Source organism: Haliotis rufescens, unplaced genomic scaffold, assembly GCF_023055435.1.
Source record: "Haliotis rufescens isolate VD_foot unplaced genomic scaffold, xgHalRufe1.0.p SCAF_28, whole genome shotgun sequence".
NCBI classification, from domain to species: Eukaryota; Metazoa; Mollusca; class Gastropoda; order Lepetellida; family Haliotidae; genus Haliotis; species Haliotis rufescens.
In genome coordinates, this window is record NW_025963979.1 from 5275679 (window position 1) to 5299628 (window position 23950).

The 23950-nt window shown below is 44.5% G+C and overlaps 1 protein-coding gene across 2 annotated transcripts in view; it reads right to left on the minus strand.

Annotated features, from left to right (window-relative positions):
* LOC124139558 (diacylglycerol kinase epsilon-like) overlaps positions 1 to 23950 on the minus strand; it is a 98567-nt gene that overhangs the window by 64451 nt on the left and 10166 nt on the right. For both annotated transcript variants that reach the window (XR_007223029.1, XM_046506731.2), the window contains exons 5-6: positions 22790 to 22850; positions 22394 to 22507 (exon numbers count right to left, since the gene is read on the minus strand). Coding sequence is in view for 1 of the 2 variants with exons in the window: in XM_046506731.2 (XP_046362687.2) it covers positions 22394 to 22507; positions 22790 to 22850 (175 nt within the window). In the remaining variant the exon portion in view is untranslated. The remainder of the gene's footprint in view (positions 1 to 22393; positions 22508 to 22789; positions 22851 to 23950) is intronic.

Below are 23950 nucleotides of genomic sequence, written 5' to 3' on the forward strand. Positions count from 1 at the left end.
AAGTGCCTGAGGGCCAACTAGCTGTAAAAAGCCTGGCCTGTGCTGATGAGATGGTGGGGCTGCCACACACCTAGTGGGGATGCCAGGACACGTGTTCGTGTGGACCGGAGCTTACACTGGGGACTTTGGCTTGGCAGGATCAAGCCATGATCACTTCATCTCCCCATTTAGCAGACTTTGAAGATGTTTCTGTCATCAAATTGTATGGGAGAAAAACCCTATGATGGTAATATCAGATTTCCAATACATATATCACTGAGTTGATATCAAGTCACTGCATGGTGAATGGAATGCTGAGTGAGTGAATGGCGTTTACACCATAGTCAGCAATATTCCACGTACCGGTTACAGTGGACTCTGTCTAAACCGCAATCACAAAGGACAGGCAAAAGTTGTCGCTGATGCTAGAAACTAACTTTGGTCAATCTCAATAATTAAATTTCAATCTTTTAATCTGATACAATACCTATATACATGGTGAACCAACACTACTACCACCAACAGAATGTCTCATCAGGGGAACCCAGAGTAAACTAGGACTGCCCAATCTAAATTAAGAATGCTTGGATTCTTAAGCCAATCAGATGTCAGCTTTCTTAAACGATTCAGCTTCATTTCTTTACCAAATTCATATTTTTACATGAATGCTACCATATTTTCTTGAGTATAGTGTGCACTTTTTTCACCAAAAAACACAGCTGTGTAGAAGGGGGTGCCCATTATACACACCATAATGAGTTTTGATGTTTTTTTACCCCAACACAAAGACATTACCGTGCGCACTTAACACCAGAAATACCATGTCAACAAATCCATACTGGAGTACACAATGTAATCTTGTAATTACACTGTCTGGTTATAAAAAGTGTTCATTGTATATCTGGTCTTATGTTTTTAACTTATTTCATAAATTTCATTCAAAATTCCTTTTAATATTGTTTTAATTAATTTCGGTAAAATCGTGTGTGAAGCAATCGGAAGATCACACAACTCACCATTATTAACAGCAACCAGGGTCAGATTACCATTATTGGCGCCTTGAAACAAACTTTATATACACATATCATAAATGCCATACTTTGACTCTTTAAAAGTCATATTTGTTGAAGTTTGATGATTCTATGTCAACATGTAGTTCTCTCGATCACGTGCGCGGGAGCCTCGATGGTGACTGGTCAAATTGTTCCATGTGAAAAAAAATAACCGGCAATAGCGATCAGCTGCTATACTTAGGGTTATCATTATTTAAAAAATGCTTAGTAAAAGCTGCAACTAAAAGAATAACATGATATTAGAATATATTATTCCTGATAAAAAAATAGTTTCAGATACAATTTTTTTCCGATCCTTGCACCAAAATCCTTTAAAGTTATATCATTGGGTAACTTTTAACCGAATCACCGGTAGATTGCAAGAAAACATGTGTACAGCTGACTGCTGATTCCGGCTCAGTTTATGAGAAAATACACAAGGTAATCTTAAGTCCTGCATGCCTAGCATGCCTAGCTGAACAAAAAACAGTAAATCAACATGTCTGGTCATTTTTTATCTCAAATTTCATATTTGTATTGACCAAGTTTCTTAATTATCACCCGTTCGGCCTACCGGAATTCGCTGAAGGGGTACGATATAAGTTTTTTCTGCGCATAATATTCAAATTGTTTTTTTTTCATAATACTGAATCCGCTAGAGGGGGTAGCGCATTATACTTGGGTGCGCACTACACTCAAGAAAATATGGTATTCCAGTTGACACCTACCAGTCAGTTACCTTGTTTTCCTAATGAACAATGCTAACTGACTGGACCATCATGATGAGCCAGGTTACATCTCACTACCACCCATTCCTCATCTTAGTTGGATTCTATGGTACGCATGGGGGAGATCGGGATGCTTACTTGTAATCTGATGAATGATGGCAAATGATGGTGAATGATGGTGAAATGATGAATGATGAGGTGGTGGTGATTGATGGTGGTAAATGGAGCCCAGGTGTAAAGGTGAATGAAGACCTAAGTAGGTGGCCATAGCTGGGAACCCAAGGATGGCATTGTGTATGTAGTCAAATATACAGTGAACGGTACATGAACGGTAATGAAAGAGGTGCTAATCCAGTGATCTGTACTGAACCTGGTGTTGCTCATCTGATGTCGCTGCCAACTACACAGCTCTGTCATCTTGCTAATGAGAGAAGGTAGAATAACATACTGAGGTCATCCAACCTCCCAAAGGTTCCTCATACCCTCATTACTCACAAACCAAACCATGATGACATACAAAAACATCAGCATAAAAATCAACATTCCCGATTTTTGTCAGCCCATAGTGATGAAAGTGTTCTGAATCCTTGCAGTGGAATAAGTTATTCCAGACCCTGTGATGCCAGACTACTGTTGGTGTGCACTCCTGCCCAATGACCACATTCACTCCGGTCAAACATCAGGGCAAGAATCCGCAAGAGGGGAGGGGGGCTGGGAAATGACTCTCATAGAGTAGTTGTGTTTACCTGAAACACCATCATTTCTACTTGGGTGACAAATTATCAACATCCTACTTCTCACATATTACAAGCCCGTCTAACAAAATCAGCATTATCAACACATTACTCTCATTGTCAAATTTCTCACATTTTTTTACCTCTCACATCAACATAAAGTCATCTTTTAAATTGCCTTCAAAATCTGAATGCCCCACCATGTGTTTTGGCTAGCAGAGTGTTTGTTGTCATGAAGCGTCTGTTAGATAATTTTATCCTGCTAACTAGCTTGGAGAATGCGTCCAATGGCCCACCACCATGTGGAACATTGACTCTACATCCCGCCCACAGATGGTCAGGTCTTTCACAAGCTATTCCAGATGTCATGTGACATTTCTAGTTTTTAAACGGTTCTCTGCATCTGGTGTGCAAGGCACACGTGCAGAATCACACAAGACTTCAAATGCAATTTTCCCTGCAACCAGCTCCAAAAGTATTAAAATTGGCATAAAACTGCTTCCACGCTCTCTGATCATGTTATATCGGGCCATGATAGAAACTGAATGACAAGGTGAAATAGAAAGAAAACATTTTCTGGTGAGACTTGTCATCCATGACGATGATAGCTGTCTCAAATATCAGGTCTTGGAGGTTTACTCTCAATAAAGATGGAGCTTACATATTAATTGTCTAGGGTTCTGGCCATGAAGAGGCCATAACTTCACATACCTCCTACTTCCCTGAAACATAGTAACCACATGGATATGTGAAGAAAGTCTCGCACTTTAGTGACAACCTTTGCAACAACACTCCATTGACACTACCACTTTCATGGCTAGATGTCAATATTTGTATCTTTGACAAGAAACACAGCAAAATACTTTTGTTGCATAATTTTTTTTTCTGAAATCCTTCGAAACAATGAAAATATGGTTTGAGCAAGTTTGTAGCTTGTGACTGCTGATGTTAGAGCAAACCTGCCAGTTAACATCGTCTTTGATGACATCTCAGGTTAATGGAGTTGGAGTTTGTGCTAAATGCAGCAGTCCATAATAGTAACGTTATATCAGAGCAGTGTGTAAGTTACCAGTGATACAACGAGCAGTGGGTACTCTAACACTCCATCTATCAGGTCATTGAACGCGATCTATCCAGTCACCTCTTGCAGAGGACCTAGTCTAACCCAGAATCTCCACAGGGTACAATCAGGTTTCACTGGATGTGTTTTCTAATGACTGGAAATGAGTTTATAGTCTTCTAATGTTGAAGGAGACTAAGGCTTGCATGAAGAGAAGGAGTGGTTAAGAGGGTGATAAATCAAACAACAGTGTCTAACTCCAAATATTGTAGAATTTTCCTATTCGGAATATTCTATAAGTAATACGTTACCACTGTTATACCGAGGCTGTTGTCTCCCACAACTGCTGCTATAGCGAAATCTACCACAGAGATCTCAATTACCTCATGCAGCACGTGCGTAGCCACCTAGCTGCCATGTGACACCCTTCACTCTTGTCTCCTGCGAGAGCAAGTGCTCGGGGGACGGACGGGCGGGCAGCAGCCCAGTGGTAACGTATTACTTATAGAATATTCCGAATAGGAAAATTCTACAAATTACATTAAGTAATACGTTACCACTGTTATACCGAGGCTGACTACCACAGTAGGCGGTGGGGAGCACCTACAACCCGAATCCTGACTGCTAGCGTTCCTTCCGACCTGCGGAAGTAAACACCAAGGCGGAAGCACTCGATGCGCATGCACCTAGCTAGGCGTTACCCTATAGGAATACCAAAGCACTGTCAAGCGCATACCGTAAGGCTCAATCGTCATTGCCAAAACGATTGGTGACTCCAAACGGCCCCACTGGATAGGTATTTCATCGCCGCAGCGGATGAGAACACTGTATCCGCGTGAGCTTAATCTTAGATCAGGTTAAACAGTCGAAAAGAGGGAAATTAATTTCATTCAGACCGTATATCCCAGAGCAAGCCTACTTAAAGTATGCATTAGGCGCGTGACCTAATTCCAGTATTTGTAAGCATGCATCACAAGGTTGGGATACACGACAGACAATTAAAGACATAATTGTCAAAATACAAATAAGGACAAAGCACACAAAAAGCCGCCCTCACCTGTGGTGTGAGTGCGCTGGTTTGCGGGACCCCAACTCCTGTACCCACGGCAGTGGGAACATTGGAGTAGACCCAGATTGACCACCGTGCAAGGTCAGACGCCTGAGGAGTTCGGAATTGCGCTGGGCACACCCCTTAGGTGCCCGCTTGCGCCGCGATCCGCGGGCCAAGACGGTGCACACTCTCCACGACGGCATCAGCGACCTGTTTGAGGTAATGATTGGCAAAAACCGAGTCAGAACGCCAGTAACAACCTCGTAATATTCTGCGAACAGAGATATTCGAGTGTAGGGCAAATGTTGCCGCTAGCGCCCTGATCTCGTGCGGGTTTGACCCCGCTACCGGTAACCCCCGAGACCGGTACGCCAGATTGATGACAGAACGAAGCCACAACGCAATCGAGTTGCGAGGTATGTCAACCGTGCGATTAGGGTTACACGATATGAACAGACGGTCACGCCCTTGTCTACGTTCATTCGAAGCCTTAAGATAATACTTAAGGGCCCTAACCGGACACAGCGCTCTGTCCTCAGTATCAGCAGGATGTAAGATTTCTTTGAGTGATCTTACAGTGAATTCTCTCTCCGTTTGCCCGACTCTCTGATTCTTGGCGACGAAGCCCATGAGCAGGCCCAGGCGGACCGCTCCTTCGTCACCCCTATCGAATCGTACCTTGGCGACATCGAGTGCATGAATTTCGGATACACGTGCCGCCGTGGCAAAGGAGAGGAGAAATGCTGTTTTCCAAGTCACATGCCGGAACGAAGCACTATGCAAGGGTTCATACGGAGCTTCCGTAAGTGATTGCAACACTAGGGAAAGATCCCAGGCCGGTGCCCGAAGGCGGCCCTTCTTAAGATCGTGCTGTTTGAAACCCTTGATAATACCCCGTATCACCGGCTCTTTGGAGAGACTGGTACCCATAGCAACGTCCCGTACCGTAGCAACGGACGAGACATAGTTGGCAATGGAACCCCCGGAGAGTTTCCGGGTCTCTCGCAAGTGAGACATGAAACGAGCAATATCCTGCACAGATACCTTATCTGGCGAATGAATGTGATGTTTACAACACCACTTCGTGAAAATAACCCAACGTGCATTATACACCTTCTGGGTAGAATCACGATGCATACTAACGTATGCCCGAGACGCCCGGCGAGAAAAAACTTTACTCCTCAGACGCTCGGTGACAACATCCACGCGTGCAGATTGAACTGCCCTGCGTTTGGATGAAGCTGACGGGTGTGAGGGTGGATCAAGAGATCCGGTCTCACAGGCAGTGGAAGTGGCGACTGCGTGACCTGGGTCAGCAAGTCGGGGTACCACGATCTGTTCGGCCACATGGGCGCGATCAGTAACATTCGACAGCGAACTCCTCGGAGCCGGCTTAGAATGTGTGGTATCAACGCTGTCAGCGGGTAAGCATAAGCGACCAAGCCCGTCCAGTCTAACGCGAGAGCATCGTGATCGATGGCCCTCGGGACCGGGACTGGTGATACAAACAACGGGAGTTGATTGTTGAACCGCGTTGCGAACAGGTCGACCATCGGACGACCCAAACGTTCGCACAGCCACTGAAACACTACTGGGTTCAGCATCCACTCTGTGGGGCTCGGATCCTGAGGCCTCGATAGAGCATCGGCCAGTACGTTCCGCACACCTGGGATGTGACGGGCGCGTATCTGGCACGGGACACTGTCCACCAGAGCGTAAAACTCGAACGTGAGATCGAGTAGCGAGTGACTGTGGGTTCCCCCCAGTTTGTTCACATAGGACACTACCGTCGTGTTGTCGGTCGCCAGCATGAGCCGGGCGTCGACGAGACGATGCTTCCAGTGATTGACTGCGTTGATCACTGCCTTGAACTCGAGACAAGTGATGTGAAGACCTAGTTCGTCTAAGCACCACAGCCCCGAGCTCACCTCCCCCTTTAGATGGGCGCCCCAGCCCACTAGAGAGGCGTCTGTATACAGGGTCAACGTGGCCCGGTAGGGCCGCATAGAGACTCCTGATAAGACAATGTAAGGGACCGTCCACCACTCCAGATGCGGTCGGAGCCGATCCGGGAGGGCGACGGTCGCACTGTTCACCTCCGTTGCTAACAACTGGATTAAAAACCGTTGCAGCGGGCGGAGTTGGAGACGACCCCGTGCGGTGCAGTCCTGGGCTGATACAAGTAGCCCTAACAGCTGTTCCCAAAAGGGAACAGTCTGTTGCACCGCTAAGACTTTGGCAATCATCGCCTGAATTTTGTGCCACCGGTCTGGGGGGACAAAGAGGCGATGGGACACCGTGTTGAACCGACCTCCGATGAACAGCAAGTTCTGAGAAGGGGTTAACTCGCTCTTGGGGAGATTGATAATCCACCCAAATTGCTCCAAGAGCCGACGTGCGAAATCGAGATGGCGTGACAGGGTGTCCGTCATTCGATTTGCTACTAGCGAGTCGTCCAGGTACGCGAAGTACCGGACACCCCTCCTGTGGAGGAACCCCACTATGGGGGTGGTTAACCGGGTGAACAGCCAGGGAGCGGACGTGTGAATCATTCTGAGTTCGGCACTGTCCTACTTGGGAACGAGAAATATCCTGGAGTAAAACCCCGGTGTTATTTCTGGTAGAGCTAACTCCCGTACTGCCCCTTCTCCACCAACCTGCCGATGGCATCGGCGAGGATGGGAAGATCGGTTTCCGAATCGAAACCTGCCAACGGGGCAACGGTGAGCGGCGGATTCGCTTTGAGATCAAGCCGATAGCCGTACCGAATCGTGTTGACCACCCACGGGTCGTCGAACACTTGTTCCCAATTCTCCCAGTAAGTCTGGAGTCTGGCTCCCACTGGGGAAGGAGAGGGGGCCCTGACAGGTTGCGACAGGCGCAACTGTCCAGGGCCAAGTGACTCGGGTTCGCCTAAGGGCCAACCGAAGTTGGCGCTGTCGGCATACGAACCCCTCCAATGAGAGTCACCTGGAGGGGCCCTTGCCGTCCGTCGACGACTTGGGCTTCCCCCAGTTCCCCGTTTTCCCGCGAAAGGGCAGCTGATTGCCCATACCGGAGCCCTCAGGGCGGGGCTACTTCCCAGAGGAAGAAGAACCCGACCCCTTAGACCTACCGGCCGCAGCAGCCTGGGGCGCGCTCCGGTTAGGAGCGGCACCCAGGCGCCTATGCAGGGACCCAACAAGAGCAAGTGTGTGCCGAGAGTCCTCGGCAACGTACTCCAGGCAAGCATTTAAACTGAGCAGGCAGTTGTAAATGCGCTGGTCACGGTCCGTGGGAGAACCTTCGACCAGACGGGCCGCTGCAGCCAAGTAAGTGTCTCCGTGAGACATGGAGTGCCGAGCGAGGGCGTCCAGCTGGTGCAAGGTAGCTTGCGTTACCGTAGCAGCCGGTGGGGCACGGACACCCAACCGCTCAACATGGGCCTCCGCGGTAGGACCAGCCTCGGGAAAGGCAAGGTCATGTACCGGGAATAAACCCTTTCTCCACGACGTCGGAGGCAACGGGAGACCCCGACCGGAGGCCGCCGCGAAGGCGTTCTCCAAGGAAGGCTTGAAACCGCGCAGCAAGGTTGATGCGGGGAAAGCCGAGTCGGAAGACTCATCGTATACCTCGGAGGAACCCACAGTCGTGGATTCCCCGCGGTACCGGCCGGGGCATGTCCTCAAAGAGGTCATAAACCATGGCCACGCGGTCCTAAACCGATAGCGGGAGCAACGGTTCGGGGGAAGGACCGGTGACCACGGGAGCCGCCGCCGTACCGGTGGACCCCGCGTCCGACCCCGCGGCCACCGAAGTGGCCGGGGACGGAACAGCCAGCGGCCTATCCTGAGATAAGGCCGCCAGCTTGGAGTCCACAAGTTATGCAAATAATGCAGCGACGGAATCCCCGGACAGCACACGGGCCGCCAAGAGATCCGCCGCTTTACCGGTGGACCCCGCGTCCGACCCCGCGGCCACCGAAGAGGCCGGGGACGGAACAGCCAGCGGCCTATCTTGCGATAAGGCCGCCAGCATGGAAGCCACAAGTTTCGACAACAATGCGGCGACGGAATCCCCAGACAGCCCGAGGGCCGCAAGGGGATCCGCCGCAGCCGGGAGGTGGTACCCGCACGGGGACCCCGACCGGACGAACCGGCCACCACAGGGGTGGAGACGGACTGTACGTACAGCCGGTACCGCTCAAAATCCGCAGGCCCCAGACCTTCGCACAGGATGCACCGGGTGTCCCCGCAAGGAACCCTGCACCGCGGGCAACGAACGTGGGGATCCCGGGACGACAAAAACTTTCTGCACACCCCATAACTCCGAGGAGCAGGGGTAGAGGGGGTGGATACTGGGGACATATCCATGTCAGACATTGATTGTTTGCTATAAACAAAGAACAAAACATGGTTACAACGCACGCACCACAATGATTCACAAACGAACATTTTCACAAGAAAATAAACGAGCAATGTGAACATATAACATACACATATAACTTTTATTAAAGAAATAAGTTATGTTAACCCCCAAAACATACAAGAACAGGGGAAACGTAAAACACAACGTGCATACGCGAACCCCGCAAGTATATAGAAAAAAGGGCGGGAAAAATTTTCCGTTTGGCGGGAAAATTATAACCAAGCGTAGCTACCGCAACGCCCCATAAAAGCACAGTTTATTAGATAATAAACTATAATAAATATCACCAAATCTTCAAGGAACGCTTCAGCAGGAGAAAACACGTCTTGCTAAGCAGACGAAGGAGACAAGAGTGAAGGGTGTCACATGGCAGCTAGGTGGCTACGCACGTGCTGCATGAGGTAATTGAGATCTCTGTGGTAGATTTCGCTATAGCAGCAGTTGTGGGAGACAACAGCCTCGGTATAACAGTGGTAACGTATTACTTAATGTAATATCACATCACAAAGGAAACCTTCACAAGTAACATAAGCATCAATATATAACAATAACAATCAAGTATTTGTGTGACATGTATGAGGGATTGTTTGGGCAATGCTGCATTCCGACACTCAGTAGAAATCAACACAAATATCAACCATCTTTTCAACTCATTCAATTAGGCTACAAAGTCAAACTACACAAGCCCCGATGATGACATGTGAACCTCTGGAAATGGCAAACTCATATGTTAGAATGATGTTTGTGAACTTCTCATCAGCATGTAACACCATGCAACCCCTGATGTCAACGTTACTCAGGTTGGCATTGAAGTTGAATATCACGAGATGGATTTAAGCTTAATGGTAAACAGATTACAACATTATTCAGTTAATGGCACCACTCCCCCAGTCATTTCAACTGGTGCCCCTAGAAATGCTCAAGGTGGTATTATATTCTTCCTGTTTCACTTATTCTCTATGTCAACCGTTTTTGTTTGTTTGTTGTTTCACTCTGCAGTCATCAATATTCCAGCTACATCAGGGTGGCCTGTAAACATTCAACACACAAACCAGTGCTTGACAGTGTGAACAGTCCCCCAGCATCAAGAATGTAGTGAACACTGGCCACAGCCCACTGCAGATTTGTTTATGAATACCAGCATAGCCTTTCTACTAGTCCTGCACCATGACCGTGGAATATATTTATTTTATGAAAAAACAATAATCTAGAAATGCATACAAAAGCAAGTCTAGCCAGCTCAAGCTAGCTCTATTCCACATTGTTACCTTTCTACATATGTTAGTGAATACCAGAATTTCCTACAACAAACAGGTTAGTGAATACTGACCACAGCCTACTACAGATAGCTTAGTGAATACTGACCACAGCCTAGTACAGATAGCTTAGTAGTGAGTATGGACCACAGCCTAGTACAGATAGCTTAGTAGTGAATATGGACCACAGCCTACTACAGATAGCTTAGTAGTGAATATGGACCACAGCCTACTACAGATAGCTTAGTAGTGAGTATGGACCACAGCCTACTACAGATAGCTTAGTAGTGAATATGGACCACAGCCTAGAACAGATAGCTTAGTAGTGAATATGGACCACAGCCTAGTACAGATAGCTTAGTAGTGAATATGGACCACAGCCTACTACAGATAGCTTAGTAGTGAATATGGACCACAGCCTAGAACAGATAGCTTAGTAGTGAATATGGACCACAGCCTAGTACAGATAGCTTAGTAGTGAATATGGACCACAGCCTAATACAGATAGCTTGGTAGTGAATATGGACCACAGCCTAGTACAGATAGCTTAGTAGTGAATATGGACCACAGCCTACTACAGATAGCTTAGTAGTGAATATGGACCACAGCCTACTACAGATAGCTTAGTAGTGAATATGGACCACAGCCTACTACAGATAGCTTAGTAGACAATATGGACCACAGCCTACTACAGATAGCTTAGTAGTGAATATGGACCACAGCCTACTACAGATAGCTTAGTAGTGAATATGGACCACAGCCTACTACAGATAGCTTAGTAGTGAATATGGACCACAGCCTACTACAGATAGCTTAGTAGTGAATATGGACCACAGCCTACTACAGATAGGTTGATACGAATACTAACAAGACCTCATTAACATCCTGCACAGAGCTTATTAGCAATGAGGATCACAACAAGGCCTATGTTTGTAGTGAAGCTGACAAAATGGCCCACTGAGTGCTCTTTCTAACATCATCTAATCACTTCTTATCAGCCAGCCTGGAACCAAATAAACATGGCCAGCTAGGCAGCAAAATAGCTTGGGAAATTCACCCTGGGGCACAAATATTTGTCGATTTTGTTTATAAATTTTGAAATGCTATAAACAGAGTGTTTGGGGAAGGGCCCAGGATCACAGGGGGACAGATATATCTGGCAGTGGGGGACAGGTGCCATGTGGAGGTTCATATTTGGGGACTCCATAAATGATACAGAGGGGGGCATGGGGGTATCTGTGTTTCCCATGGTTATGTGCTGGGGCAGGGGCTTCATGTGGACAGGAACCACTTGTTGAGAGCACAGTCGGAAATGTGGGAACAGAATCTTGATTTGTGTAGCTCACTCATACTTCACCCATGAACCATTTGTTGAGACTGTCAGTGTGTGTGGTGACAATATGTATGAACCATTTGTTGAGACTGTCAGTGTGTGTGGTGACAATATACATGAACCACTTGTTGAGACTGTCAGTGTGTGTGGTGACAATATGCATGAACCACTTGTTGAGACTGTCAGTGTGTGTGGTGACAATATGCATGAACAACTTGTTGAGACTACATGTATCAGTGTGTGTGGTGACAATATGCATGAACCACTTGTTGAGACTGTCAGTGTGTGTGGTGACAATATGTATGAACCATTTGTTGAGACTGTCAATGTGTGTGGGGACAATATGCATGAACAACTTGTTGAGACTGTCAGTGTGTGTGGTGACAATATGTATGAACCATTTGTTGAGACTGTCAGTGTGTGTGGTGACAATATGCATGAACCACTTGTTGAGACTGTCAGTGTGTGTGGTGACAATATGTATGAACCATTTGTTGAGACTGTCAGTGTGTGTGGTGACAATATGTATGAACCATTTGTTGAGAATGTCAGTGTGTGTGGTGACAATATGCATGAACCACTTGTTGAGACTGTCAGTGTGTGTGGTGACAATATGTATGAACCATTTGTTGAGACTGTCAGTGTGTGTGGTGACAATATGTATGAACCATTTGTTGAGAATGTCAGTGTGTGTGGTGACAATATGTATGAACCACTTGTTGAGACTGTCAGTGTGTGTGGTGACAATATGTATGAACCACTTGTTGAGACTGTCAGTGTGTGTGGTGACAATATGCATGAACCATTTGTTGAGACTGTCAGTGTGTGTGGTGACAATATGTATGAACCACTTGTTGAGACTGTCAGTGTGTGTGGTGACAATATGTATGAACCATTTGTTGAGACTGTCAGTGTGTGTGGTGACAATATGCATGAACAACTTGTTGAGACTGTCAGTGTGTGTGGTGACAATATGTATGAACCACTTGTTGAGACTGTCAGTGTGTGTGGTGACAATATGCATGAACAACTTGTTGAGACTGTCAGTGTGTGTGGTGACAATATGTATGAACCATTTGTTGAGACTGTCAGTGTGTGTGGTGACAATATGCATGAACAACTTGTTGAGAATGTCAGTGTGTCTGGTGACAATATGTATGAACCATTTGTTGAGACTGTCAGTGTGTGTGGTGACAATATGTATGAACCACTTGTTGAGAATGTCAGTGTGTGTGGTGACAATATGCATGAACCATTTGTTGAGACTGTCAGTGTGTGTGGTGACAATATGCATGAACCACTTGTTGAGACTGTCAGTGTGTGTGGTGACAGTATGCATGAACAACTTGTTGAGACTGTCAGTGTGTGTGGTGACAATATGTATGAACCACTTGTTGAGACTCTCAGTGTGTGTGGTGACAATATGCATGAACAACTTGTTGAGACTATCAGTGTGTGTGGTGACAATATGCATGAACCACTTGTTGAGACTGTCAGTGTGTGTGGTGACAATATGTATGAACCATTTGTTGAGACTGTTAGTGTGTGTGGTGACAATATGCATGAACCACTTGTTGAGAGTGTCAGTGTGTGTGGTGACAATATGTATGAACCACTTGTTGAGACTCTCAGTGTGTGTGGTGACAATATGCATGAACAACTTGTTGAGACTACATGTATCAGTGTGTGTGGTGACAATATGCATGAACCACTTGTTGAGACTGTCAGTGTGTGTGGTGACAATATGTATGAACCATTTGTTGAGACTGTCAATGTGTGTGGGGACAATATGCATGAACAACTTGTTGAGACTGTCAGTGTGTGTGGTGACAATATGTATGAACCATTTGTTGAGACTGTCAGTGTGTGTGGTGACAATATGCATGAACAACTTGTTGAGAATGTCAGTGTGTGTGGTGACAATATGTATGAACCATTTGTTGAGACTGTCAGTGTGTCTGGTGACAATATGCATGAACAACTTGTTGAGACTGTCAGTGTGTGGGGTGACAATATGTATGAACCATTTGTTGAGACTGTCAGTGTTTGTGGTAACAATATGCATGAACCATTTGTTGAGACTGTCAGTGTGTGTGGTGACAATATGCATGAACAACTTGTTGAGAGTGTCAGTGTGTGTGGTGACAATATGTATAAACAACTTGTTGAGACTCTCAGTGTGAGTGGTGACAATATGTATGAACCATTTGTTGAGACTGTCAGTGTGTGTGGTGACAATATGCATGAACCACTTGTTGAGAATGTCAGTGTGTGTGGTGACAATATGCATGAACCACTTGTTGAGACTGTCAGTGTGTGTGGTGACAATATGTATGAACAACTTGTTGAGACTCTCAGTGTGAGTGGTGACAATATGTATGAACCATTTGTTGAGACTGTCAGTGTGTGTGGTGACAATATGCATGAACCACTTGTTGAGAATGTCAGTGTGTGTGGTGACAATATGCATGAACCACTTGTTGAGAATGTCAGTGGGAGTGTGGTGACAATATGCATGAACAACTTGTTTAGAGTGTTATTGGTGAGGTGAAATGGGGTTTAACGTCGCGTCCAAGATTATTGCACTTATATAGCGACGTGCATGCACGTGTTTTGTGTGTGTGGCTGCTTGTACTAGTCCGGACTGATGCCGATTTATAGTGCTAGCTCACTGAGATACAATGCCGCAGTTTAACATGAATACCCCACTCAGACACAGTATACTGACTCTGAGCCGACCAGTCCTTGTGTGAGTTAAGTATGGTGGTACGGTATGGTGGATGGTGGGTGGGCATTGACATAAAAAATATACACAAGTAGATATTACAGCTTCCTCAGTACCAAGAATTCATACTACAAATTTAGATAATCATAAAGCTTCCTTCATCATTGTTTATAAACTTAAATAAATCTTTAGTGAGCTGCCAGTAATCTACTTGAACACTTTAAGTTTTTTAGCATCTCCATAAAAAGAAAGAATGCTTACAAAAAATGGAGAGAAGAGGAGACCTGACTCAGAGAATCAGAGCTTGGCTGCAACTCTCCAGTAGCACAGCCACATGGTGAGGATCACACTGACTTAACATGCAAAACATTCGCAGAGAGCAGCAAGGAGAAACAGGAATAAGTTTAAAATAAAACTTAAAAAGCTGGAAAATGTAATCGTTTTCTTAAATGTACCACCATTTCGTTGCTGCATGCGATGCCTGACTGCATCAGAAGATAATCAGCTCAGATTTATAGGACCGTCCCACTGCAGTGTCAGTTATAGGGGAATAGGGCAAAATGTAATAACATTTGGACAAAATTAATCCCCATGAAAAACTCTTACAAAAACATTTGATGAAACCCCATAGTCAGATATTATTTTGAGGTCTGGCTGAACAAGATAAGGAAGGAACTGTTTCTTCATGTGCTGCATCCTGGCAGTAGTGAACAGATTTGTATGTCACCGCCACCATAGAGAACGAGAAACAGCTCAATTAATGGAGAGATTTTCTTTGTGAAATGTGTGGATTATTAACACCTAGACTCAAGGATACTAAACACCTAGACTCAAGGATACTTAATGCCTAGACTCAAGGATACTTAACACCTAGACTCAAGGATACTAAACACCTAGACTCAAGGATACTTGATACCTAGACTCAAGGATACTAAACACCTAGACTCAAGGATACTTAATGCCTAGACTCAAGGATACTTGACACCTAGACTCAAGGATACTTAACACCTAGACTCAAGGATACTTAATACCTAGACTCAAGGATACTTAACATCTAGACTCAAGGATACTTAATGCCTAGACTCAAGGATACTTAACACCTAGACTCAAGGATACTTAACACCTAGACTCAAGGATACTTAATACCTAGACTCAAGGATACTTAACACCTAGACTCAAGGATACTTAATACCTAGACTCAAGGATACTTAACACCTAGACTCAAGGATACTTAACACCTAGACTCAAGAATACTTAACACCTAGACTCAAGAACACTTAATACCTAGACTCAAGGATACTTGATATTTATTACCTGAATTACTTCATCAATCTAAGAGAGTCCCCACATACCACATTGAGGGAATTTCACATTTAGTTAATTGTTTAGTTCCACTGCACAACAATACCATTTGCACTGAAGAACAAAGTTACAATGGCTAAATATGCCAATATGTCTGAACTGTATAACTAATGAGGTCACATAAAAGATATCAATAGCAATGATTTGTAGCCAATTACAATAAAAGGTTTTTCCTTTATAAAGATATACTGTGATGTAGTGCAGATGAGAAGATAACAGAAATACAGATGGCACTTATGGAGGGTTCACCAAATACTGACTCCTAATGACCCATAAATACCACAGGAACTCTCACTATTCCAGGCACGAAGGGTCACAAATTTAAGAAAGTAGGCTTTTGAGGTCATCAGTGGTTTCAGTAATACCTCATCAGCGGTACAAAGAACCCCAGCCTCATTCCATGCAACCTGACTCAAGCTTCCACCACTACTGTGGTCAATAAAAGACAGCATAAATCTTGCTGAAGGGAAGATAATGGAGGAACTAGGAGGCTGCTAAGTGTTCTCACTGATGATCCTGGAGGGGGAGAGGGCTGAAACAGGACCCCCCAGAGGGGGAACCAACACGGGAGGGGCCACACTACCACTTCCACATCCAAGCCAGGAGGCGTGACAGACACTGGTCGGCTTCTCCTCCTGGTGTTTTACTGTTAAAATTCCCCTCATATCTCACACCCGTTCCTCATTCTACTACTTAAAGCATCTCTGCTTACACACTTCATTGCCCATTGTCACTTGCTCCTCACGAATGTTGGTGGGGGGGAGAGGGACGATGTATAAACACCTTTGTTCTGGGCTAATGCGTCTTGTCTCTGAACTGTGTAGGACTCCCTAAAGCAAAACACTCTTCAAGAATAGAGCACACTTGTTTGTCTTTTATTTTCTGCTGTTCTCACATTTCAAAATTACATTACTCGAAAATTGCTGAATGTTACATACTTTGCCAATTTGGATGTTTTGTTTAATGGAACCAACATTTTTTTTTTTAAATAACAACACAACTAAAGTCGTCTTCCGTGGGGACATGAAAATGCTCGTCATGGCTGACAGCCCATGTTGACAGGCATCAGAAACAAATGGCACTTTTATGACACAATAATATTCCTAGTATTTGCTAAAATTGTGTGGACATCTTTTCAAAATAAATAGCATCATGATGGAAAGATTCAATTCTAAGAAACAATTATTTTTCTTCAACCACACGGATCAGTGCAACACTACCTTGAAGAAACAGAAGCCTGCACAATGTTAGAGGAGTGAGTGTGTGTTTTGACACTGGCCAACCACAGCAAGGATACCATGGTTTCAGGAGATACTTGGGGAATCAAACTCGGGACTTGTGATGGGGCTGCATACCCACTAGGTCACTAGTGACCTTTGGTGGGCAAGTGGTGTACTTAGAACAAAACTATTGTGGAAATCACAAAGTCAGCAGTTCACAGTGGTCAGAATCAGATCATTCTCTGCAGCACATGTGTGGCAACACTGAAGGACGTGTGCTGACACTGAAGGACATGTGTGACAACACTGAAGCGCATGTGTGACATCACTGAAGGACATATGTGCTGACACTGAAGGACATATGTGCCAACACTGAAGCACATGTGTGCTGTCACTGAAGGACATGTGTGCTGACACTAAAGCGCATGTGTGCCAACACTGAAGCACATGTGTGCCGACACTAAAGCGCATGTGTGCCAACACTAAAGCACATGTGTGCCAACACTGAAGCGCATGTGTGCCGAAGCACGTGTGCTGACACTGAAGTGCATGTGTGCTGACACTGAAGCGCATGTGCACCGACACTAAAGCACATGTGTGCCAACACTGAAGCGCATGTGTGCTGACACTGAAGGACATATGTGCTGACACTGAAGGACATATGTGCCAACACTGAAGCACATGTGTGCTGTCACTGAAGGACATGTGTGCTGACACTAAAGCGCATGTGTGCCAACACTGAAGCACATGTGTGCCGACACTAAAGCGCATGTGTGCCAACACTAAAGCACATGTGTGCCAACACTGAAGCGCATGTGTGCCGAAGCACGTGTGCTGACACTGAAGTGCATGTGTGCTGACACTGAAGCGCATGTGCACCGACACTAAAGCACATGTGTGCCAACACTGAAGCGCATGTGTGCTGACACTGAAGCGCATATATGCCGACACTGAAGCGCATGTGTGCTGTCACTGAAGCGCATATATGCCGACACTGAAGTGCATGTGTGCCGACACTGAAGCGCATGTGTGCCGACACTGAAGCACATGTGTGCCGACACTAAAGCGCATGTGTGCCAACACTAAAGCACATGTGTGCCAACACTGAAGCGCATGTGTGCCGAAGCACGTGTGCTGACACTGAAGTGCATGTGTGCTGACACTGAAGCGCATGTGCACCGACACTAAAGCACATGTGTGCCAACACTGAAGCGCATGTGTGCTGACACTGAAGCGCATATATGCCGACACTGAAGCGCATGTGTGCTGTCACTGAAGCGCATATATGCCGACACTGAAGTGCATGTGTGCTGACACTGAAGGACATGTGTGACAACACTGAAGCGCATGTGTGCTGACACTAAAGCTCATGTGTGACAACACTGAAGCGCACATTTGACACCACTGAAGCGCAAGTGTGCTGACACTAAAGCACATGTGTGACAACACTGAAGCGCATGTGTGCTGACACTAAAGCTCATGTGTGACAACACTGAAGCGCACGTTTGACACCACTGAAGCGCATGTGTGCTGACACTGAAGCGCATGTGTGCCGACACTGAAGTGCATGTGTGCCGACACTGAAGCGCATGTGTGCCGACACTGAAGCACATGTGTGCCGACACTAAAGCGCATGTGTGCCAACACTAAAGCACATGTGTGCCAACACTGAAGCGCATGTGTGCCGAAGCACGTGTGCTGACACTGAAGTGCATGTGTGCTGACACTGAAGCGCATGTGCACCGACACTAAAGCACATGTGTGCCAACACTGAAGCGCATGTGTGCTGACACTGAAGCGCATATATGCCGACACTGAAGCGCATGTGTGCTGTCACTGAAGCGCATATATGCCGACACTGAAGTGCATGTGTGCTGACACTGAAGGACATGTGTGACAACACTGAAGCGCATGTGTGCTGACACTAAAGCTCATGTGTGACAACACTGAAGCGCACATTTGACACCACTGAAGCGCAAGTGTGCTGACACTAAAGCACATGTGTGACAACACTGAAGCGCATGTGTGCTGACACTAAAGCTCATGTGTGACAACACTGAAGCGCACGTTTGACACCACTGAAGCGCATGTGTGCTGACACTAAAGCACATGTGTGACAACACTTAAGCACATGTGTGCCGACCCTAAAGCGCATGTGTGCTGACACTAAAGCGCATGTGTGACAACACTGAAGCGCATGTCTGACAACACTGAAGCGCATGTGTGCCAACACTAAAGCTCATGTGTGACAACACTGAAGCGCACGTCTGACAACACTGAAGCGCATGTGTGCTGACACTGAAGCACATGTGACAACACTGAAGCGCATGTGTGCCGACACTAAAGTGCATGTGTGACAACACTGAAGCGCATGTGTGCTGACACTGAAGCGCATGTGTGACAACACTGAAGGACATGTGTGCTGACACTAAAATGCATGTGTGACAACACTGAAGTGCATGTGTGCCGACACTAAAGTGCATGTGTGCTGACACTGAAGCGCTTGTGTGACAACACTGAAGCGCATGTGTGCTGACACTAAAGCGCATGTGTGCCGACACTAAAGCGCATGTGTGATGACACTAAAGCGCATGTGTGACAACACTGAAGCTTACTCTGAGTGCACATGTGCTTATCCAAAACAGGAAGTTTAAGTCGATAAATATTTTCTCACATTTGATATTAATTTTGTAATCAGAGCTGAACCATGACATCACAAGCACCATGACAACATAAACACTATGCCACCATAAACCCCAGTACTTATGAGGCAGTTTCTGGGATACCTCTCTAGAATGTAGACATTAGTCATAGGTGCTAAGGTACCAAGTGACATCTGTAAGACTAGTCAACGCACCTTGAACAACTCAACATACCCATTTGTGAATCATTCAGTTTGAAATGTTTCAAAAGCATCCACCAAGTCAAGAAAGAGATCTGTTTAAACAGCCAAGAGTCTCAGACAATATTGATTATACAACCATATCTAAATCATTAGATTCAGGAATCAGGGACGTCAACAATCAAACTGTCTCAATCAGTACATAAGATGCCTCTCTCAACCCAAATTAAGGAAGCTGACTCACCCAATTATATAAAGTTCTGATTTTTTAACAGCTATATTAGAAAACACAACCCTTCTCCCCAAACTGAAGCTGTTTTGGTTTGCATACATATAAATATATACTGTGGTGTTCTGAGTGTGAGTCAGACTGGAGCAGGCAGTCACATGATGTGTCCGTAGGTCAGAGTGATGCAGCCTACATCCCACAGTACCTGGCCTGGGGTGACTCACTCCCCCCCCTCCCACCACCCCTCCCCCATGTCACCTAGGGGCACTGTCTCACTGCCAGAGCTTACGTAACTCCTGCTGTGTCATGTCAGGGGTATTGCACAGAGAAGAAACAAAAACTCCACGTGTCATACAAGCAGACATACAAAGACATACTCATAGGCCACTTTACTGACACATTGTAAAGAATAAAAACATTGATTGTTGATCTAGAAAAGAGCAGCCTGACCGTATCACTTGACATGTCCCTGTGCAGGAACAAATATACCTTCTGTGTCGTCACTGTCAAAGTGTTAACATTTCACAATGTGCACATTGCATTCAAATAAATACAGATGTATCAGGTCTAAAATTGGAAATATGGTGCCATGGCAATGTTAGTCATCTAGGCATGTAGGCAACAGTAATAAATATCACAAAACACAGGACAAAGGCTGCAGCAGGATTTTCAAATATTTTCTTTGTAAACACCGAGTACTAAAAACCAATACAACTAATACTTCTTCGCTGATATAGCCTACTTAAATCAAACAATGTTTCACAAATAACCTAAAATAAATCATCTACAAATAAATAAACATGTGAGAAAATGACACAAACACAGGGATTGATCGAGACCTGCTCAGAGGCCGACATTTGGCCCAAAACTGCAGTAAATATTCCCAAAATGGAATTTAACTTTTCCCAATTTATGTTAATAAATAACAGATAGCTAATTCTATGGCTTTGTGAAAATAACCTGTATTTCACTGAATAGGAATGAATAGGAGGGGTTACAATGTTTAGTTACCTTATATTACTGCATTGAATGTACTCTCAAAATACAAACTTAAAATAGGCCTTCCTCCCAATTTTGAACAAAATAACAATATTTTTCCCAATTTGCCTGCCAGGGGCACTTATATAAGTTTACAATCCTGGATAAATCCCTGAAACATTATAAGTATTTCTAAAGAACCAACATGCTGACATTCATAGTGTTGAAGCATTGTGATGTAGCGAGCAAGATGTCATACATGACCGAGTGCCACCATATGTTAGACTTTCATGGTGGGATGGAATCTTATAATGCACTCTATTCAAACAATTCGTGAATGTTTGTCATGTTTCTGTCCAAATGCATTACCACACATGCTTTGAATAATCCAGAAGCAGTTTCAGGTAATATCAGTATTTGAATCTGTTTACTGGTCTTCTTGTTCAAGAAATCAAGGTTTTCAAATGCACTTATACCTTCATTCTTAAAGAATGGGTTCACTCACAGTGGCTGATTGACCAATCATCATGCAGGATTCTTAATAGCATGGTAAAATTGGTTTAACACAAATCAGGAACATTACACATGAATGAAATAACATATTTTTAAATTATCTCAACCAATGTTTTTTAAATATTCTTTTTTTACAGTCACTGCCACATCAGCAAAAACACCCGGCATAAAAACATTTTATTGCTTCTTTCTGACAAAAAAGAGAGAACTTTTTACATCTAAATAGCCTACTTTTGTCATAAGGAATAAAAGAGGTCGCCTGTCAAGTCAAATTTTGAAAGTCATTGCCCGAGAAGCCATTTTAAAAGAAAAGTCCTTCGCTTTTAACAAGGACAAATTAGCGGAATAAGTTGATAAGTGTATCGAACATGAGGCCCTTGTGTTAAATCATGTGAAGTTGTGAGCAATGCCAAACCTTAATCAGAAATAATACATGCAGCTTATCACACATGACAAATCAGCTTAACCTACAAACACTTCACCCACACTACACACATCTGGTTTTAATATTAGAATACCAGTGCAGAATTCTGGATTGGAAACACCAAGAGTGATCTAAGGCAGGTAACTCTCTTGCTGGTGCACTGACTAAGCTACAAGAACTGTCTTTTCAATTCTCCTATGACCACTACATATGGGGGCAGGGATGTATCTTTTTGCTTCACTTTTGGATGAAGTACATATTTCATGATGGGCTGTTTTGTGTAAAATGAAGCCAAACAAACACTAGCATGTGTTGATACAATTACTAAATAATCTCAAAAACTAAACTTTCATCACCCCCTAGAAAAAAATGGTTGTTCCCAAACGATGATAGATGGACAAATGAATCCTAATAAAAACGCTGGCAAAACATCCTTTCTGTAAAAACTAGAATATATTTCTTACAAATGTGTGTGCAACGTGTTGAGAACAAGCTCTCACCTTGTTGATGAGCCGGTTAGCAAACAGCCATGGCCAACTTTCCCTGCGCTTGTGAAAGTTGAGGGTGACAAGTGCATCAACACCTATAGAGGCGTAATTGTTCATCATCATGACCTGCAGGTAATTAATATACAAATACAATACAAATATCACTTCTTGAGCTAAGTTCCAAAGGGGCATTAGGCTCAATCCATATGCCAGTCCAAGCATTATCTAAAACCATCAAATTTAACTTTGCATATCTGCTGTTCAAGTTTAGCATGCACATCAATCTATCAGTTAATGCTTACTCTGATGACACAGACAATGTCTCCGCTTCACACATAGTACTAATTACAATGTCTAGTACTCTGCAGAACATGACCACCAGGCTGTAAAGGGTGGAGTTACACTTACCCGTTTCAGCTTGGGAACGGATATTCCAAAGTGTTTCTCATGACTGATCTCTATTTTCCACCTGAAAGTCATCAATCCAAATATTTGGTCAATTTCAGTCATCCTGATGCAAAACTGCTATGAATCAAATGAAGCATCAGTAAAATCCTAATTTTACCCAATATTGATCAAGTTGTCAGTAGTGACAGCAATCAGGCTATCAATTACTATCAGAAATTACAGACTATTGTCTTGTGACAAATACAAGCAGGCCATTTGAGTTATCATTTCCTTAATTCAGAGGCACCGATAAATTAACGTTTCATGTAATTCAATTATGTAAAACTAAGCATCAAAGCTGCTTCCTCTTTACTGGTCCTGTCTTCAGTGCATACAAGTCCCCTCTACCATGTCTACAGAGCCATAACATGTGTGATAACGTCATAAACAAGAGTTTACAAAGTGTACTGTAGAATCTAATGTAACTATGGTGTGCTGTACAAAGGTAATTTCATTGTTACATATTTTTGATAAGGGAGACTATGGAAGTCTTCCATGATGATCTTTAAGTCATTTTTTAATTTAGTTGCATATGGATGTCCCTAAGTGCACATCAAAACCAATATCATTCAAGCAGATCTTTTAGATTGATTCAAAATGTTCAATACCTCTCTCCATCAAAATCTGACAAACCCACAGAAAAAACACAGAAATGTATAGTGTGAACACACAGACACACAGACACAGACACACACACACACACACACACACACACACACACACACACACACACACATTCTGAATCTGTATTCCTAACATTGTGTTAACACACCCACCTGATGTATCCCTAACATTGTGTGAACACACCCACCTGATGTATCCCTAACATTGTGTGAACACACCCACTTGATGTATCCCTAACATTGTGTGAACACACCCACCTGATGTATCCCTAACATTGTGTGAACACACCCACTTGATGTATCCCTAACATTATGTGAACACATCCACCTGATGTATCCCTAACATTATGTGAACACACCCACCTGATGTATTCCTAACATTGTGTGAACACACCCACCTGATGTATCCCTAACATTGTGTGAACACACCCACCTGATGTATCCCTAACATTGTGTGAACACATCCACCTGATGTATCCCTAACATTGTGTGAACACAC